The sequence below is a fragment of the Solea solea genome, chromosome 11 (assembly GCF_958295425.1).
Source record: "Solea solea chromosome 11, fSolSol10.1, whole genome shotgun sequence".
Lineage (NCBI taxonomy): Eukaryota > Metazoa > Chordata > Actinopteri > Pleuronectiformes > Soleidae > Solea > Solea solea.
Window position 1 is genome coordinate 5,704,101 of NC_081144.1, and position 20,090 is coordinate 5,724,190.

Genomic DNA, 20,090 nt, shown 5'->3' on the forward strand with positions numbered 1-20,090 from the left:
CTTCCAGGGAAGTTCAGTATCTGCGAGTCAATGAAGCAGTGGGAGGGCGCGGACACTGGGCTGATGCGTGATGATTGGAGGAACTGTCTGAAAGGCGGAACCACTTGATTGACAGCATTGTAGAAATATACACATCACTAAAGCCTTTTCTGTCTCATGTCGAGTTTGCAAGTGAAGTCTAGAAACAAATAGCTGCCCATTGTGTATTATTTGTTTGGCGATATAGCCCATTTTCATTTGTACATATTATACACTGTAAATAAAAAACACTATTACAGAATTACCTTGGTTCAGATTTACATAATGATCCTATTTCAATTGGAATTTCCTATTGGTTGTTTGGGTGGAAGCAGAATTTATGTACAGATATAAGTAACTGCGCCTGAAATGAGCTTCCCCTGTTTTACAGAACAATGACTGTTACTTCTATTCTGTATTTCTGAAAGTTTAATGAACCATTTCATTATTATTAGTTTCCTAATTTTTATCAACCCTGAGTTTTGTGATGTTCAAACCAGAAACAACTAACAGTCACTGCATACAGAGGGCATTTGAGGAAACATGTACAGTGTCAATCAGTTAAAAGGAAAAACACACACATGCTGTTGAGTTTTTATTGCAACAGCTGAAGTTGTAGCACCACTGAGCTCCATTTGCTCTGTAGAGTTCTAATTAACTACATGTGATTACTTACTGTAGGGGAAAAAAATGACTCAAATATGCTTCATTAATCAAATACAAGCCAAACTGAAATTACAGTAACTCAACCAGCCCCACTTCAAATTAAGTAGAAATCACACAGGTTTCTTCATCACGCTACTTGTTTTTTTTTTCACCAAGGACATAGATTATGTATCACATGAATAGTATTCCTCAATGTCAAGTTCTCATTTCATAAAAAAAAGAAATACACATTTAAATGAACGACACTACGACTACATAAAAAAATACCAACGAGAAAAGTTCACTTTAAGGGATGAGTTTAAAGGGGAAAATCCAAATATGTACATGCAAAGTTAGCACCATCAGGAAACAGGAGTCCAAACAACCAATGAGGTAAAGGAGACAATCATTGTAAACCTGTCCATCATGCAAGGACTACTTTACTCACTCACAGTAAACAATAATAAAAAGTTAACAACAGTAAAACTAACAGTGAGTCATTCCTAAGGCAGCACCACTATCTTCACTTTCAGTAAAAATTTCAAAAGAGAAATCACTCGTTTGAAAACAATGGAAACACTGGCAGTGTATAAAATAATCCTAAACAGTACTTACGATGTATGAGATTTTTTTTTTTTTTTTAAAGTGTTGGATAAACAAAGTCACTCCAAACATAAAACAAAAGTATTACATTCATGCAAAAATAATGCCAGGTCATGTCTCACTGAGATTTGCCTGTGAACCGACATACAAACACACAATAAACAGTTACATACTGTTAGCACTCTTTCACTGGTCTTATCACAGGGCTGCATATAATTAGTTCAGTGATATCAGAAACATCACTTCACTAATAACTGTCAGAAATCAAGGCAATAAATGTTTCCTATTCGTAAAGATGAGCTGTTTTAGTGCCTGTACATGTGTTGTTCATGTACATCATTGAATCATTTTGGTCTGTTTTCAGTTTTAATTAAACCTTGCTAGATTTCTAGCATTTTATAGACTGGGATTATTGGATAAAACATAATTTGGTTAATTCACAATTTTCTAAATAATAATTACGTGCAGCCCTAGCATTTACATTGCTTAAAAAAGAAAACATACAGATTCCCTCTTATGTGTTACATTGATGTTTTGACTGTTTCTTTCAGAATTCACCTGAGGTTTATTTGTTTAAAAATGCAACCACATTAATGAAAGAGGTTTTTTTTTTGAAGAACACATTTTGGGATAAAATGTGTAAAATCGTTATTATTGTCCTTTCGGAAACACAAGATGCTCCAGAAGAAATACTGAAAAGTCACAGTTGAACATATTTTTGGTATAAATAACAGTCAGAAAAATAGCTAAAAATCAAACCCAGCGAGGTCATTTTTGAGCAAAGTCACTGTAGCACCACAACATGATTTATGTGTTTGAGTGTTTGTTTAAAAAAAAAACACACACACTGGCCAGTCACTGCTGTTAACAATTAAAAACAATGACATTAACTAATGATTAACATGATTATAAAATCCCATGTAAGATATATGATAAAACAGTATAAAATTCACATAGAAAGAAAACAAGGTTAACATTTTTTCATATAAATTAAGTTTAAAAAAAAAATGTAACTTGCAGCTGTTTAAATGATAAATCAGTGTTGAGGTAGAGACCTGGGGCCTTATGGCATGAGGCGACAGCAGGGTTACCTGGCTTTGCTGGTTGTAGCGTTCGTAACCATATGAAAAGCACAAATACTTGTAAAAATCACGCTCACCCCTAACAACAGGTTTAGCAGCAATGGAAGCAGAGTCTGCGGAGTGTGCTGCTGGAAACCATGCAGTGAGTGAGATTATAACAAACTAACAAGTTACACGCTGAAAACAAAAAAACAAAACAAAGAGCTAAAAGACGACCTAGTCTCCATCGAGCTGAGGGAGGTGTCAGATTCAGGTAAAAACTGCTGCAAGTTTAACAATAAAAGCACCCACTTTTACAGTTTAGTTACTATTTCTGAGCCTCTGTGAATGTAAGAAATACTGATTGTAGCTGCTTCAACGTCCATCTGAATTTACTTGGCAAATGTGAATCTATAATTGCCATTTATGAGGCTGACAGCATGGCTGCCTGTTAAAAGACCATGGGCATGTGGAAAAATGTTGGTTTTATGGTATCCAAAGTGATTCTACCCCTTTCTATAAATGTCTCCACTGCAGCTTTGTCACTTGTGACGTCAGTGTCGGGAAAAGTGAAGTTGTTGGCAGGTTTTTAAGCTGCTCCACAGCAGGTTAACGCTGCTGCCTCTGTTAACTATACAAAACTGGAGTTGACAGCACTGGTTCGATCACAGCACTATTGACCAAAAGTGTCGGTGCCTGCTGGTAAGGGGGATGAGTAACAAGTCACTGGATTAAAAGAACGTATTAGCAAAACATTTCTAAAGTCAATAAAGGAAAAGTCCTTCGGGAAAAGACCAGACCATTTGAAAAGTTGGAGCCACTTAATACAACACAGGATAAGGCAGTAGGTTTTACCGCTGCTTCTCTGACGTCGACATCCTCGTCAGGGTAGTTATTCACATTTATAATAATCCTTCAGCGGGGCGAAAAGGTGACGGATGACGGGGACACTCCAGGAGCGGCCCAAGACTTTCTGCCTTTGCACACGGCCCATGTTGTTCACATCTGTGTAATGTTTGGGGAAGCCAAAGATCCTAGAAGATTCAACAGCAAACAAAAGTGCTTCAGTTACAAAACATCTGCCACAGCAGCAGGACTCCATTATTACTGTTTCTGTGAGAGAATGTGTTTAATCAGCATTCACTCCCAAGTCAAACTACTTTTTTTTTTACCAGCTTCAGCTCCAATCAGCATTGGTGGGAACATACAACCTGGGTGAACACTCTAATTTCTTCTTCCAGCTGTTGGCGCTAATGTTTGTGGCGATCCTTACTATTTAAAACTTGGGAACAGTGCTCAATATCATTTATTTCATCAATCAGATCATCTAAACAAAGACCAAAGTAGAAAATGCAAAACAGTAACCACCAAACAGTCTCACTGAAGAGAGCTATGGTGGTGCTGTTTTCTTTTTCCCTAAACTCGATTTGTTTCCAGAATGTTTGTGGAAATAGTGTCAATTGCCCTTTTTTTTTTTTTTTTTTTTTTTTAAGTGGCTTTCTCCCGGTTTTAGTGTGAAAGCGGTTTCAGTGTTTGGCATCATGTCAAAAAAGGTTCTGGAGAAAACCCACTGTACTCCGTTAGACCCATTGACCCCTTTGTCAGTGAGACTGGGTTTAAAAAAAACAGATCCATAGTCATCTTTTGTATCATCTGTACAAATTGTGGTTGTACAGGAGCTAACAGCTCCCATTTGCAGCATTTATTCTGTAAAAGTATTTTTCATAACCAAGCAAATTAGTACGGAAACTGAAAATTTGTCTTCAAAGAAATCTAATTGAATCAGGACCTTATGATTCAGAATAAAATTGAATCAGGCGATCAGTGGTGATACTCAGTCCTATTTGGCAGAGGTTTAAATGCAGATGAATTACTGCGACAGAGTCACAACAGCGTGAGACACAGTCTCAGGGAGCTGCAGCAGAGTGTTGCTGAGACACAGACAGTGTTGGATGTGTTGTTCAGAAAAAGACCAAAGTGACGGTAGAGACTTTGTAGAAAGTGGAAAATACAGGTTTCTTTTCTGCATGAAAAACATGGTAATTTGAGAAATACTTACTGCTCCATTTCTGTGCACCACAAATAGTCCTCCTTGCCATTCATGGCGACGGGTAGCGGCCCACTTTTCCCCTGCCTTATGGAGTTTGACTTTGTCGTGATGGTGCGGACTTTATCAAACTGTAGGAAGAGGATTTTTTTTTTACAATTTTAAGAATCATATACGATAGAAGATAGTTATGCAGTCTTTTCTCAGGATTGATAAAGTGGTAATCTAGATGAATGCAACTCTAAACACACACAAGGTGTACCAACCATAGACCATATAATAAAAATTGACATAGTTCCTCTTGAAGCCAAACAGGTGGGTGGCGCTAGTTCCAGCTCTTCTTCAATAGAACATGATGTCAGTTTTGTAAATAATGTTCTCATTTAGAGGAAAAATAGACCATAAGGTATGACACATATGAGTGGACACCATTGTGATTGACAGCTGATCAGGTCCAATAGGAACCTCATTGCAAATCTGGAGTCTTCAAAACAGGAGTTCAGGTTCTTATGGGTGACGCATGAGTGGTTGCCACTTGGTACCAACCATAGTAACCAGGGACTAAAGTTATTTTTATTCATCTTCAGTACTTCCCAGTGCATTGTCACAATAATAGTAATATAAAAAAATATTATTACTTATAATATATTTAAGACAAAAAACATAAAGAAACAAATTGAGTGCTTGCTTAAATTCCTGTGCACACTGACTTGCAGTCATAGTCACAGTGTTTCCTTAAGGTCTGAATACTGACATTATTACAGGTTATAACATCAGACTGAACACTTACCTTTGCAGTGCGTCCGACTTCCAAACAATCCTGGAGAGCTACTTTGTCATCAAGCGATGTGGCGAGCGGCCTACAGAGAAATGCAAAGAGACATTTAAAAAACTAAAATATGTTCTAGTTTTGTTTTTCTGTGTGAGAACCTGAATGAAGAAAGGAATATGACTGCACCTGTTCATGCCAGGGAGGTTTCCCCAAAAGTAACGTGCTCTGTGAGCAGGACTGACTTTCACTGCATCGATGAGAATGGGGTTACACTGTAAAAAAAACAAAGGCTCAGATAAGTCACAGCCTGATTCCTGCCACGTAGCTAATGGGATAATTTAACCAATTATCAAATGTAATCACCTCAAGGAATCTGCAGATGTCTGATTTGTCGTTGGCACTCATGAAAACCACGTTCTCAAACAACCAGAAGAACGGACGGTCGTCGTCCTCCTTCGGCTTCAACAAGGTCAGAATGCGGTAGAACTCAAAAAAGAGCCTTCCGGTGCCCTCTACAGGACAAGCAGAGGTGTTAAAGAAAAGAGGTAGACGATGTTGATGTTATGCTTATAACCTGTGAGTTTGTGAGATACATACCAAACAATCCTTTCCGTAGAGGGTTGACCATTGACAGGTCGTTACATGGACTGCCTCCAATCAGAAGATCAAATGGACCCCATTCAGCCAGCTGCAACACATACAGAGCTTCAGGTCAGGTCTTACACAGTCACACACATTCTCATTTCACATTATACACATTTCATTTGGTGTAAACAGAAGTTACAGTGCATAACTTTAGGTGGTTTCTGTTGTTATTAGCCCATCTTGGTTTGGTCGTCATGAACAGAAACGATGTAACTTTATTTGTGTCCATCATCTCAAAACAGGCTCTTTCAAGCAAAACTATCAGACCTGACTGAGGAAGTGTTTGTGTGTATTCAGCGGCAGACGAGGGCAAGAAGCGCTTTAAGAACCTGCTCTTGGCGATTCCAAGTAAGCTGAGTTGATATTAATGTAACATGTCTAAAATCTCAATATTCAACAGGAGTCTGATGTATTTAGCGACAGCACTGCGGAAAGCTGCCGATCGTGAGCCGAATCACAACCCATTCAGTTGTATTTCAGTTCATTGACTGTGTCAGACACACTCTGTGCTCCAGTCATGCAGGAAGTACTGGACTTATCTTTTTAATTAACCCGATTCTAATGATTCAGTATAGGGATGGGTACGACACAGCATTTTGAGAGTCGAATGTCAAGGCCCACGTATCAAATTTTTGTCTAAATGTCAGCTTTTTTTTACAGCAGCAGCAACAGCAGCAACATGGAGGGGGGAAAAGATTCTTCGCTGTACTACTTCATTTTAGCCTCAAAAACACGGCTGTAATGTCCAATATTGACCATCAAAGCAGTGGTAATAAAGATTAGACTTTTGCAAATTTAAAATGTTTATTCAACATCCTTCTTAAAAAGTAGAGATGCGCAGATGAGCTGTAATGTCATCCGCACCCACTGCTAAATAATAATCCACCCGCCATCCACCCGAAGCAATGTTTTTAATACTGGACTTAAGTAATACCCGCACATGAGCATCATTCATTGTAGTAGCAGTCTGTTTAACATATGGATCACAGCAGCTGACCTCTAGGTCAACTAATTTTTCATCCAAATATTATTTTATTCAGGCAATCCACCCACGGACCCTTGTGGGTGTAACCGCCAACCACGCATCTCTAATAGGTGAATTTACCTTATCATTTCGGCCTAGTTTTTGTTCAAGAACACAAGCATGTCCACGTGTTTGGGAAGAAGGCGAGTGCAGAGTCTATTCACTATTAATCCCCCGGCAGAGAAAACTCTCTCCACTGGCACGGATGTGGCAGGGATGTAGGCTTTCGCCAGACAGCTCGGGTTTCTGAACCTGTGCTCGTTGTGCACCAGAGTTCAGGATCTTGACTGGGTGAGATGCCATCTTCATTTGTGTAGCGCACTTCATGGTGTTTATTTGAATAGGCAATGTAGTAACTTGAAAGACAAAATACAATTCATAAATACACATGAAAATCCCACAAGCCCCGCCCCCCAACATTTCAACTCTCTATTTTTTTGTCGAGGTGAGCATGTGTCGATTGTCGAAAAAAAGTCCCATCCCTAATTCAGTACACTGAAAACAACTGCTTTACAAGTCACTAGTTTGTGTATTTGTGTCGCCTGTAAAACAACGTCACCACAGTTTCATGCAGCTGTGCTATGACGACCCTGTCCATGTTGAGGAGGTGCTATATAGTAATGGAAAACCACATGACTGATTCCAAACCAAGTAGAGTAGAGCCTAATAGTGCTATACCTGAATAATAGAAAAGCGCCAAGTGAGAGTCCTGTGGAGCTGAATTCAGCATTGTGTTAAGTCATCTGGTTTGAATGTAACAAACTTCTGTTTAAACTCAAAAGTTTAACAAGCAAGTTTTAAAAGCACAAAACAAATGACTACGCAGTCAAAGGTGATTTGGGTTTGTGCAGTTTATGTGGCGAGCACAGAAAGCGAGTACTCACGTGTTTCCTGGTGATGGTACGAACATCATTGACATATTCGACCTTCCCCTCGTGCTTGATCATGCCCACGGCAATCGAGTCGTCACAAATCTCAGAAGCGATGTAGCGCTCCATCGTCATGCCCAGGTCTTTGAGCACCAGGTATCCTGTCGTGATGCCACAGCAGTTAAAGCCAGGTGAAAAGCACTGACACATTTTAAGCCAGGAAAACTCTGTGACTGTTTACACATTAAACATGCATATTTGATTTAACGGGCTCTCTGACTGGAGCTCCCACATCTGCTCTATACTGTACACAAAACATCATGAGCAGAGTAGATGAGTTTGGCCTGTGTTTTCATGACTCAAATGAAAAACATGATGAACCAACCTGTTGCAATGCCATCAAAAAGTGAGAGCACCTTGATTGGTCTGCGCTGATCAGCAGGGATGGAGGGATACACTCTGTGAGGCTCCTGTGACCAAAGAAAATACACAGCTTTCAGCAACTTTGTGCCAATTAGTTATTTAAACACATTTTATTGAGCACAGACAAGCATTTAGACTGTTTAAAGGTTTATTGTGTAAGCAAACCCTACGTAAACATAGCAGCAGGTCTGCCAAATGGATGACGTCGTTAAAAGGCAACTGAATTAAATTAAATGGTTCATAACCTTCAATATAAATATGGATTTCTATGATTTGGATGCTGTTGTGAGATAATTGCACTTATTTTTCAGGATGCTGATATGTTCATCTCATTACTGCTTTATTGTCTATATTACTTATTTATCAGTCAAAATTGTAGGATTTAGACCCCTGGTGGGCAAGGCAAGTAATGCAGATGGGACGTTATTAAACGTTTTTTAATTTTATTTTTTATTTTGTACTCAAGCTTCAAACGACCATGAAATATTTAGTAGAGGGTTTCCAAAATGGACTGTGGCATTATTCATCAATGATTCTAAGATAACCTTCCAGCAAACATCAAGTGACATGAGAGAGAACAACACCCTCACATCTAAATGTGTATTGTCACAGGAGCAGCACAGAGCAGTGAGAGGAGTGACAGGAGACTCTGACCAAATACAATGACCAAATGCATCTGTCCATGTTCATTTGATGATAGGCCCCAAACCTAAGTATTTTAATAACCTGCAATAATCAATTTCCCCTGTGATCTTGCCGACTGCAGATTTAAGTTTGCGAATGTCTGGATTAAATAATTAATCCTGAACTGTCCTACGTATGAACTGTGTGCTGAGAGGCGAGCGCGGTACATACAAACTCCATGGCGCTGTTGTTGACAAAGAGGTCTTGGACTTTAACGCTCCAGTCTGGTCTGAGTTTGAGGTTTCCTCCACACTGTGATGGCTGGCACATGTAGCAGCTCCAGGGATCGACATCTTTCAGCTTGTCAAAGGTTCCTGGACCCACCAGGATGTCAACACAGTCCTTACAGAAACACCTAGAGAGTTAATGAGAAATGCAGAAAATAAGAAAAAAGAGATTTCCATAAGAGTGTGAACGTTTATTGTTAATTGATATTTGAGAACTAAGACGCCAGCACTGTTTACCTGCAGCAGCTGGCGTTGCCACACAGAATGACCTCTGATCCGGCACAGCACACGGTGCAATATGACTGGTAGCCATCTTCATCGTAGCGGTACAGTGTTTCTATGAAGTTCTCCTACAAACGGTGACAATGTCGTTGTGCAGCATTTGGCATGTTATTGGCAGCTGCGTTTCAAATGGAGGTTATACATTTACAAACTGGGCTGTGGGATGAAGTTAAGCAGACCACACTGATGTTGACAGGAGATATAGATGATTGTTAGTTTACCTTGCATTTTTGACAAAGACCACCTTCAAACAGTGGGTGCTGCGCTTCAATCTCAAATGATCCACAAGACAAGCACACATCTGAAATACCAAACCACTGCCTTAGACTTTCTGTGTTTATAGCATATTATTTTAAAACATCAACTTCCACACTCTCCGAAAACATACCTGATATTTTTTTGCCCTTTTCTTTGACTGCGTCTACCATTGACTCTGAAAATAAAATCACAAAAAGGAACAAAGTGCATTTATAAAACCTCCTGAGAATCTCCCGGGTTTGTTCTCATGACTGTAGACAGAAATAATACATACCTCTGCTGTAGATAATAGCGGCTGCATTTGCCTTATTTTTTAAAACATATTTCCTTTTTGCTGGAGGCTGGTAGTCAGAGAGGGCAGACTCAGAGGAAGTGGCATGTCCAGCAGAGTCTTAAGACAGGACGAAGATAGAATAAAGACAAATTTCGTATTTATAAGATGTGTCTTTGGTAGAACTTGACATTATAATACAGTGATAGTATGGTAACGGTATTGTTTGACTTTTGTAATAGGGATATTACCATCTACTGTTATAGTAATAAGTAATAGCTTCATAATAACAACTGAAAATGTGTGTGAGACACCATGGGTATAACTTTGAAAATAATGGTATTTCTGTAACGTTATCTCCTTTTACTACACTATTACTTTTATTATTTTTAGGCTGGAAATCACATTAAAAATACTGTTGGTACTGCACCTATTTATAAATCTATTTTCCCTGATGGAGTCAAGACAGTTATTAAATAATTTAGGAATAAACATTAATGTAATTTTATGTTTATGACATATTATTGTGCACATACCAGGTGGCAGGAATCCGTCCGGTCCTGTGGGCAGAAATCCTTCAGAAGCCCAGTCCAGCATCATTTTCAGCTCTTTTTCTTTATTTCCTTCTGACTTGGCAAAAGACTTCCCACATCGCTCACCTGCCAACTGCAGATTACAGGTGTGAACAAGCTCTTGAGCACTTGTTAAGCATTTCCCTCAAGTGGTTCTGAGCCGTCTGTATTGGCGTATTGCCACCGGCTCTACTCGCCTCACCATGGCGTCATCACTGCATGGCTGTGTGAAACTGCGGTAACTTTGTTTTACACGCGATACAAACACACACAAACAAGTGACTTGTAAAGCAGCTGTTTTCAGTGTAACTGAATCACTAGAATCAGTTAATTAAAACTATTTGCTAGTACTTCCTCCATGACCAGAGCACAGACTCCATCTGAAACACAGCGGCAGTGTGATCGCGGACCAGACTACTATGTTAAATATTGAGATTTTAGATATTTCCCCGGTAATTGTCAGGGATTAACCCACGTTTATAGGATTGTTAAGTAGTTTTAATTGATCTACAGTTCAGTGCTGTTCTGTGTCGGACGTTTCCTGAGCACAGACTACAGCGGCAGGGTCTGTGATGCCGCTCGCGATCCGCGGTGCTGTCCCTAAATACACCAGACTCCTCTGTTAAATATAGATATTTCCCTGTTAATTGTTGGAGATTAACCCACGTTTTTAGGTCTGTTAAGTAGTTTTAACTGATCTACAGTTCGGCGCTGTTTGGCTTGATTTCTGTCAAGTTCTGTCACAGTCAGTGGCCAGCAGTCTGACCAAGCATCACATAGTACTTTCTCAGCACGCTTTTGGAACCTCGCCGGAGCAGGTACTAAAAATACTACCTGGTACCAGGTGCTATGCAAGTGGAACCGCTACTTAAACCGTGCCGTGGCGAGGCAAGTAGAGCCGGTGGAAATACGCCATATGACACCCCGATACATGAAACGGCAAACTGTCTGATTTCTTCCTAGTTGCAGGCAAAAATACTGTTGACAAGAGTTTAACAAAGCTGCAGTTACTGTTCCACAACATAAGACATTAAAATAGGGACATGAGAACAAATAATAAGTTATATTTCAATGGATGGAAGGAGATAGAACAATGAAACAGGAGAAAGATATTGAGTATAATTATAAATATTGACATTTTGGAAAATTATAAATAATCTTATAAAGAATATGTACTGTATGTATGTATGTATGTATGTTTCCCTGCCGTCAACAAGACAGTTTGATCGAGGATCTTTGTAATAGCTGTTCTTTTGCCAATGTTGTTATAAACAGTGAGGTTACTTTTAGAAAGTGATGAGACCGTCTGACTGTGGCAGACAGTTAACATTCTAACCTCGGTAGAAGAAAAGAAGTGGTAGACATACAAGCGAGCGAGTAAAGGAATAAAGTTTGATATTCATCTTCTCTCTGCTTATTTGGAAAATGAAAAATCAATACTGGTGTTGGCCATGTTGTAATGCAAACACATATCCCAGTACATCATACAGTATGTTAGCCATTATGTCAAACTGCTCCCCATTCAAGTTTTTAAGATGATATGAGTGAGGAGAAATTGCACAGAAAAAAATGGCAGCTGATAATGAAAATGAATCCTGGCACAAAACATTTTCTTCGCTTACCTCAATAATTTGGTAGATGGCTTCTTTGTAGACGGGCAAGCTGGCAAAGGAATTTTTACAGAAGCACTTGGTGAAAGCATTGAACGGCATTAAACCCTCTGTGTAAATCTGCAACACAAAGCAGTTGTGAGGTTAAAATCCAGCTCGGGTGATTCTGCAGCTCAAGCACCATAAACAACGCTGTGCCACTAACCTCAGAGAACATCCCATCTCCGAACCACTCCACTTTCCTCATGCCCGGGGGAGATGACTTAGTTTTCCAGGGAATCACCATCCCAGGCCACCAGGAAAACCCCTTCACTTTCCCCCACACCAGCTCTCCTGACAGAAACCCTTTCCCATCCTGCACACATCAAACACAAGGAGAAAAGCGGTCATTCAAACTATGTTTTCATCTGTAAAGCAGATATTTTCCTGCTTTGGTCAATCATGTTTGAGCAGACTTCAGGGGATAAATGTTTGATTTTTGTTCTTACCTGGTAGACATGTTTCCTTCGTCCTCTTGGTGTTGATTTATTGGATGGAGATGACTGTTCTGACTGAAAGAACAAAGCCACATAATTAGTCTGTACTTCTCAAATAGTGGGGCGGGCCCCCCTGGGGGGGCGCGGTGAGGTGTCGGGGGGCATGAGAGGCAGGGCAGGACAACTCATACAGTGGTTTATACAGATAAATAAATAAAAATGATCAGGTTCTCAATAGTATTTCAATTCAAGGGGAGTTGAAAGCATTTCTGTCCTCTGTGGGGGGCATGACAGAAAATAATAGAGAACCACTGGTTTAGAGGAATTTAGGTGGTGACCTGTAATAATTAAGTGTAGTCTATATTTATATCAGGAGCCGGGTCCGCTCCACAGAGGCCACCATTTTGGACCACTGTGTTTTTACAATAGCTCACAGTGGACAAAATGAAACATCTTTTGAGTTTTGATGCTAACTGAAGGCTATGTCGGTTCTCTGACACACTTGGAAGAGAAGAGTGAGGAGAGGGTGTTTTACACACTGCATTTGTGAGTAGAGTTTCAGAGGGCGAAGAGGCTTGTTATGGGTATTCTGGTAGTATACTTCAGTATACCTACCACCTCATCTTGGGACTCCAGACCCTTTTTGCTTTCCTTATCAGGACCTACAGGTTCGGACCAGGAGTTAGCACCAGCCTGAAACACTGTACGGGCTTGTGGCTTCTGGCGTAAGCTGCTCTCCCAACCAAAACCTCCCCTACAGGTCCCCTGAGAGACAACACACTCATTACACACTCAAAAATCATGCATGTGCAAGTGTTACTCAAAACACTCGCACACCTTCAAACCACACTCCCATCATACCAGTGATTAAGTTCACCATGTAGATTTAAAAGATAAAGAAGCAACACAAGAGATGTAAATGAAGCCAAATGTGTGTCTGTGTTGTTCTGGTTTTAATTATGGAGTCAAGCTGACAAAATGCATTATTCAATTTTGTTATTGTCAGTTTTTACTTCATAAACCTTTTTTTTATGTAGATGCAGTTAGAGGGAAAAATCTGTTACCTCCAAGATGCCATTATTTCCAGATGAAAAATCATGGTCATTCTTCAGCTCTTTGAAAGGAAGCACAAAGTGTTGCACAACAGTATGTTTAACACGGGCAATTCAGTGTTCTGGCCCTCAGATTATCTCAGGTAAAAAAAAATCTAATTACACTTCAAAATTAAAGTAAAAAAGTTTTTTCTTACTATTTATCTTTGTAAGGCGGACTTCACATTGCGGCATTCTCCTATTACGGCCAATCTCATCTAGGGAAAAAAAGTATTGTATTAAATATAGAGACTTTTCATCATACAAACCGCTGTTAATGTTTCATTTATCCAATTATTAAATTAAGATCTTTCCTCCTACCATTATTTTGAACTAAGGCGTCAGTTGCAGCATCACGCGCTCCTTCTCTAAAGCCTTCACTCTCGGAGACCAGTGCAGTGTGTCCATTCTCTAAAGCCTGAGACATGAAATACAACAGGTTCAATACGAACACACAAAAACTTGACACAAAAACAGATAAAGGATGTTCGTTTTTTTTCTTACCTGAGTAAAAACATGCTGACTATCAAGTGGTGGACATGGTAGAGACAATAGTGCCAAAAGAAGCTTTCTGAACATGTTCAGCTCTTTGTCCCTCAGTACACTGGCCCAGTGTTTCTCCAGTGAAACATCTGCTAAGTGGTTATTCTCTCCTTCTTCGGCCCGCTGATACTTCAGGAACTCTTTAGTGAGCTGGGTGACATCGTTGGGGGAAATACAGATTCCGAGTTTGCTTCCAAGCTCTTTGACGGCTTTTGTTGTCACTTTCTTACTACTTTGAGGGTTCAAGAGCAAAGCCATGCTCCTTAGCAATCCATCATTTAAAGGCAGCTTTGTTAAAATGCAATCTGTCACTGCGATGTAGAAAGACACCATCTCCTCCTTTAACAGAGGCAGTGCCTCAGCAGCCACAGATTCATTCAGGAAATCTTCCACTGCTTTCCCACCCACACTGAGCTTGGGGCTTGTCAGGTGGAATTTGCTGTTCTTGAGGACTTTGACATCACTTTCCGTGAGGAGGCAAACAACAGCTTGAGGATCAAGGAAGTAGGAGCTGTAGGTACTCAGCAGGTTACTGGCTTTTTCCAGGATGACCAGCAAATTAGCTCGAGAACCTCCCTCTGGTGTTTGCAGATGCATCTGAAAACTGTGCAGTGGCTTTAAGGCCTGCTCCAGGAACATAAAGGTTGCCCTCAGTTTGGGATCCTGCAGCTGGGAGCAGATTAACTTGGCTGCATCATTGTCCTCGTCACAAGAGCTAAAGTACGATACAAGATCTGTCCATATTGCCAACATTTTTGAGACTAAAAGGCAAAGGTTGAGGCAGCTATTGTTGATACAAAATGATGGACCGTCCACAGTGATATCTGAGCCAAAAAGATCCTTGAGTTTGTCATCTTTTGTAGAACAGGTGGAGTAGTGGGAGTGAATGCCTGTCAATAGTTCTTGAACCTGATTGGAGAGCTGCTTAACCCCAACATGACAGGCAGCATCACAGATGCTGTACAGCCCTCCCAGGGCTAATGTGTTTGAGTTGACCTCCCTGAGGTGTGAGCAGATCTGCTCTGAGGCAACACCATTACCTTCGAGGTAAACAGCTACCATGTTCTCTGTGGGTAAACCAAATTTCTTCAAGGTCTCCGACACCACTGCAGCTCTTTGATCTTCAGCATCATCCTTCAACTGAAGAGCATCCAGAAACCGGATGCAGTGCCTGCAGGCATCAATATCAAAAAACCCAACAAGGAGCACAGAGACGGTGCCATCCTTTCCATCTGTTACCCCTTTATAAATGTAAACACAGTAAGGAGTGTGCTGGCAAATTGATGTGATATCTTTAGGGTACTGCAGCCCCAGTTTGCGGCGTGCAAAATTTATAGACCCCTGGACTCCTTTGTCAGAGGCTTTTTTAAAGTGACTGTGAATAAATCGGATAGCTGCATCACTGCAGGGGTTAGGCAACAATTCAGGGCATTGGCTTTGCGCACAGGCATTCTTGTTAATCTTTCTCTTCTGGTGTTTGTTCGTCTTCTCGTGTCGTTGAAGTTCAATGATGCCTTTATGAATTGTGGAAAGGTTTCTGGAACAAATTCTGCAGTAGGTGTGCTGCTCTCCAAGATTACTAGGTTCAGCCCATTCACAAATATTCTTCCATTTTTCAGTAAACGGGAATTTGTTTGTATTTTCAGTGCCGTTCTCTTCCATGTCTGATTCCAAATTAAAACGTCCTGACAAAGTAAGAGAAAGCTGAATGAATGCGCACACACACAGGTGATGATCAAAACACTGTCTTATTTTACTATCAAAGTGAAAGAAAACACAAAGCTATATTTACGTGACTCTGACGTTGGCACAACAGGGCTGATATCATGGCCATTCCGAGCTTTCACGGGGTCATATTCTTCTCTTTTCACGTTTGCTGTGTAGAAAGCTTTAAACCACTTTATGATCTCAAAGTTGCTTTTTAAATCCCCCTTCAGGAGGTTCTCAACTGGAATGCTCTACATCAGAATAAAGAAGACAGGCACACTTATATACTGAACAGGGATACAAATGTTGTTTTGATCAAAAGGGATATCAATACCTACACCTACCACTAAATACAAAGCCACAAATATGAGGTTTTACTTCTTTTACTCTAGAACTGTGACAGCCTTGACTTTCTCAAGTCATCGTTGTTACCATTTGGTTCCCAAAACACTAAGTGAGACTCCAAGTGGTCATTGCAACTGGCTCAATATTTTTGATGTGCTGCTGTTTCACAATACAACATATATATAAAATACTTTACTTGGCATAGTACAAATGTACGTACCCGTGTGATACCATTCTTGTTGAAAGCCTCTTGGAGGAGACTAAAGTTGTGCTTAGATTCATCTTCGCCCTGTGCATCAAACTTCACTTTGGTCATGTCAACAGAGCCAGGAGCAACACAATCCATGATCTGGCAGTGACAAGCACCTGTATAATCACAAATACATCACAAACAGTTTTAGTAAGTGTGCAAATACAGTGGAGGCAGGAAGATGCTGTTGCCCCATTCAGACCTGGTATTACCATCCATCTTCAGTGATTCAATCACTGCCAGATCGCCCTAAATATGACAGTTTACATCTGGCGTTACTAAGTGTGAGTCTGGTGTCTGCGGTTTCTCCTCGTAATAATTCTCCCTACAAAATATTTACAACTGATACAACCTTCTTGCATTCATGGCTTGAAGCAGATCGGCATGATTACAATGTGCTGAGTCATTCTAGGGAATCACCTGAACCCATTTCCCGCACATCTTTGAAGTCGGTTTTCAGCAGGTTGTTGATCCACTTCAACACCTGAAAACGGCTGCTCTTATCCTGGGAAGAGTCTGGACTCAAAACCACTGTTGTTGCCATATTGCAGCTCTATAATAAAGAAACAACAAATTCACAGTGTTAAAGATTCATAATTCAATCGTCGTAAACATAATAATAGTACATCTGTGTTTATGTCGTAATGTTTTTTTATTGAATTCCGTTCTTCCACCTATGTCAAACATAAAATCGCAATATATTGGACATTTTCACAGGTTTGCTGGTCTTTACTCAGGTAAAGTAAAGACCAGAGAACAAAGTGACAGGAACGTTTCTTTCCCTTTTAAACTTATGCTGAATATTTGAGTGCATAATGAACTCAAGAAGACCCGGGGTCGCGACCCAGTTGGAACAAGCGCTTGCATGTTCTCCCGTGTGTGTGCGGGTTTTCTCCAGGTTCTCCGGTTTCCTCCCACAGTCCAAAAACATGCAGATTTGGGGATTAGGCAAATTTGACACTCTAAATTGACTGTAGGTGTGAGAGTGACAGTGGATGGTTGTTTGTCTCTTTATGTGGTCCTGTAATGGACTGGCGACCTGTCCAGGGTGTACCCCGCCTTTCACCCGATGTCAGATGGGATTGGCACCAATGCCCCCCCATGACACTCATGTGGCTTTTCTCCACCATCATCCCACTATTTACTTTAGAACACCTCAATTTGTTAACCAAAATATTGATATTTGCCCTGGTGATATCAATTATCGTATTGCAAGAGGAAGGAACCAAAATCCATCACCAAATCAATATTTTGGCCCACCCCATTATGTACTACCCCATTGGCCCCTTTACGTGTCCTAAAGTAAAAGTAGAGAAAATATGTGTTAATGCTTATCTTCTGAAACTGCTGCACCTGTGACCCGGATATGCATAAATAGATATCTTACACATATAGTACATGCCATCTACATCTCATTAATGTTAGCAGCTCATTATGTAAACTTGCTGTCAGTGCAGCCTGAGCATGTGTGTGCTACTGTCCCATGGCTGACTTCTGGGGGTAGGGTTGGTGGGTGAGACAGGGCCAATGGTTGTGCTGCCCGAGCTCCCATTGTGTGGGTGGAGCACAAAGGCAGAAGGACTCTCGTCTGAAAACAATCTTGTCATTAGCATCTTTTGGTTGTGTGTGGTGATCTTTTGGTTTTGTACATTCAAGACACACTGAATTGCTCTGTAGCTTTAATGCTACTGAGCACTGCAGCCACGCTGCTCTCCTCTCCCCTCCTACAATGTATAGGAAGCCTCTCTGAAATCTCGCGGTGTCCAATTTTTTGCCGCGAACGTCTCCGTTGCACAACTTTCACTGACTGAGTAACTTGAGCTTTAACACGAGACTCTGTTGGTTTACTAACAGAAAAACAACCAGAGTGCATCGCGACTGCTGTGGTACTATGTGACCATCGCACCGACTGGCTATTTCACCTCTCTATACAACCCTTCCATAAATCTCAATACCGGGTAATATGTGCACAGCTACTAGTTTCGTGTAGGAGGAAGCCTACTTTATTATCTGCACTTGCATTAAAACATGTGTCCAAAAGTAATGCATTCGAACAGCCATTCAATGCATATGCGCCGACTCTCGGCGCATATGCATGTTATTACTAGAATCGCAAAAAGCAGCTGGGTGAAGTCGATGGCAAAGCCAGAGCCTGCCCCGGTCGGTCTTTGTGTTGTGAAGCCGCAGGAGGCTGGATTACAACTAACGAGGACAAAATCTCTAACGTGCCTGTAAAGAACAACGTAAAAACGGACCACACGAGTGGTTGGGTTTGTATTAAAATACACGGTTTTTATAAACTAAAAGTGTGCCCTACCTCGGCCGTTCCCCCGTGGGTTCAGATGAACCTCCCGGATCTCGGTTTCATACGAAAGCACGATTTCCGAGAGGCAGACCTGCTCTTCTGACGTCCTCTTTATGGGGAATGGTCCATTGGACGAAACAATGCAGGAGGATGTCCGCTAGTGGGACTATTACTAGCTACTAACTCTGAATAATGAGTTCGTTTAATTTCTGTTTTGAAAAAGGAAAGAGAAGACAAACGTATTTCTCAGATGTTCAGCTACTTGACAAATATGATTGCCAACAATTTCATGCGCTGGGTTTCATTTTGGAAAACAAATCAGTGCGCAGGTTAATACCCCTCCCCCAAAATAGCGTCGGCTGGTCCAGTAATAAATTAGTATGACTTTAACTCAGAACCAGCGCATAACGCACTAGTTAGCGAGCTCCTTAGCAAATCTGGTAATTACACAATCGTGTCGCTAACTTTACCAGAAAGCGTCACATATTTTAGCTAGCCGAGTTTGCAGTTTATAGTCAGCTAGCGAATCTCGACCTAGGCTAATATAGTCGTGACGCCGCCCACTCGCAAACCTTTAACAATCAGTCAAAATGCTTTTGAAAGTGTAACTTATATCGTAAAGCTGAGTAACATGTAATGAATTTAACACTAGCCTAAATGTATTTGGCTAATAGATATGGGTGCTGTACTTTTAACCCAGTGGCTAACAACAAGCTTACACCTCAAAGTTCGGCCGCATCGCAGGTAAAACACCCCCTCACGTCACCTCCCTGCCTAAGAAGCGTAGCCTACCCGCAACTTCTCCACAAAAGTCGTGTAAGCTAACGTTGCCACTCGCAACCGTGAAGTATTGCATTATATCGACAGTGAACTGAGTCATAAATACTAACACAACAATACTTGTGGTATGTTTTGTGACGTCGAACATTAATTATTTTACCACTGAAAAGCATTTCTCCAGCTTTAAAAATAGAACTCAGGTCTCGTAATGGCGGATATAGACTAGTGGTCACTTAGATGTGGGCCTGTTTTCTTCCCCTGCTCTGCCTCGTGTTAGTACAGTGTAATGGCGGCACATAGACTGTCTCACTGTGTTGCAACTTAAATAACACCAACTTGTGATGTAAAGTGGTAAAACTGTGTGATAATGGGAAAGTCGGCGATATCATTCATTCGGGCGATATCCCGCTTATATTTCATATATCATGAACTCTCTCCAGTCCAGAACACCAGGGAAAGTATTTACAATGGCGGAAAAGCAACGTCCCCTCCCCCAACAGCCTTCAACTGTTTCAAATGTTTGCCCCTCAAATCTCTTGTTTTGTTATATCACCAAATCTGCATATATAATTGAAATAAAAT

At 40.7% G+C, this 20,090-nt stretch overlaps 1 protein-coding gene across 1 annotated transcript; it reads right to left on the reverse strand.

Moving 5' to 3' along the window:
* Window positions 1-963: 963 nt before the first annotated feature.
* On the reverse strand, window positions 964-18,880 carry dnmt3ba (DNA (cytosine-5-)-methyltransferase 3 beta, duplicate a). Its single transcript, XM_058642471.1, has 26 exons — window positions 18,741-18,880; window positions 16,844-16,976; window positions 16,394-16,539; window positions 15,914-16,079; window positions 14,083-15,806; window positions 13,900-13,996; window positions 13,737-13,796; window positions 13,552-13,601; window positions 13,103-13,252; window positions 12,500-12,562; window positions 12,217-12,366; window positions 12,024-12,131; window positions 10,366-10,495; window positions 9,833-9,949; window positions 9,689-9,733; window positions 9,522-9,601; window positions 9,256-9,368; window positions 8,963-9,146; window positions 8,070-8,154; window positions 7,700-7,845; window positions 5,744-5,834; window positions 5,510-5,658; window positions 5,333-5,418; window positions 5,165-5,234; window positions 4,387-4,505; window positions 964-3,361 (listed from the first exon to the last, which is right to left on the reverse strand). Exons 2-26 carry the CDS (start codon window positions 16,965-16,967, stop codon window positions 3,220-3,222), a joined length of 4,395 nt encoding a protein of 1,464 aa, XP_058498454.1. The 5' UTR covers window positions 16,968-16,976; window positions 18,741-18,880; the 3' UTR covers window positions 964-3,219.
* Between the last annotated feature and the right edge of the window lie 1,210 nt (window positions 18,881-20,090).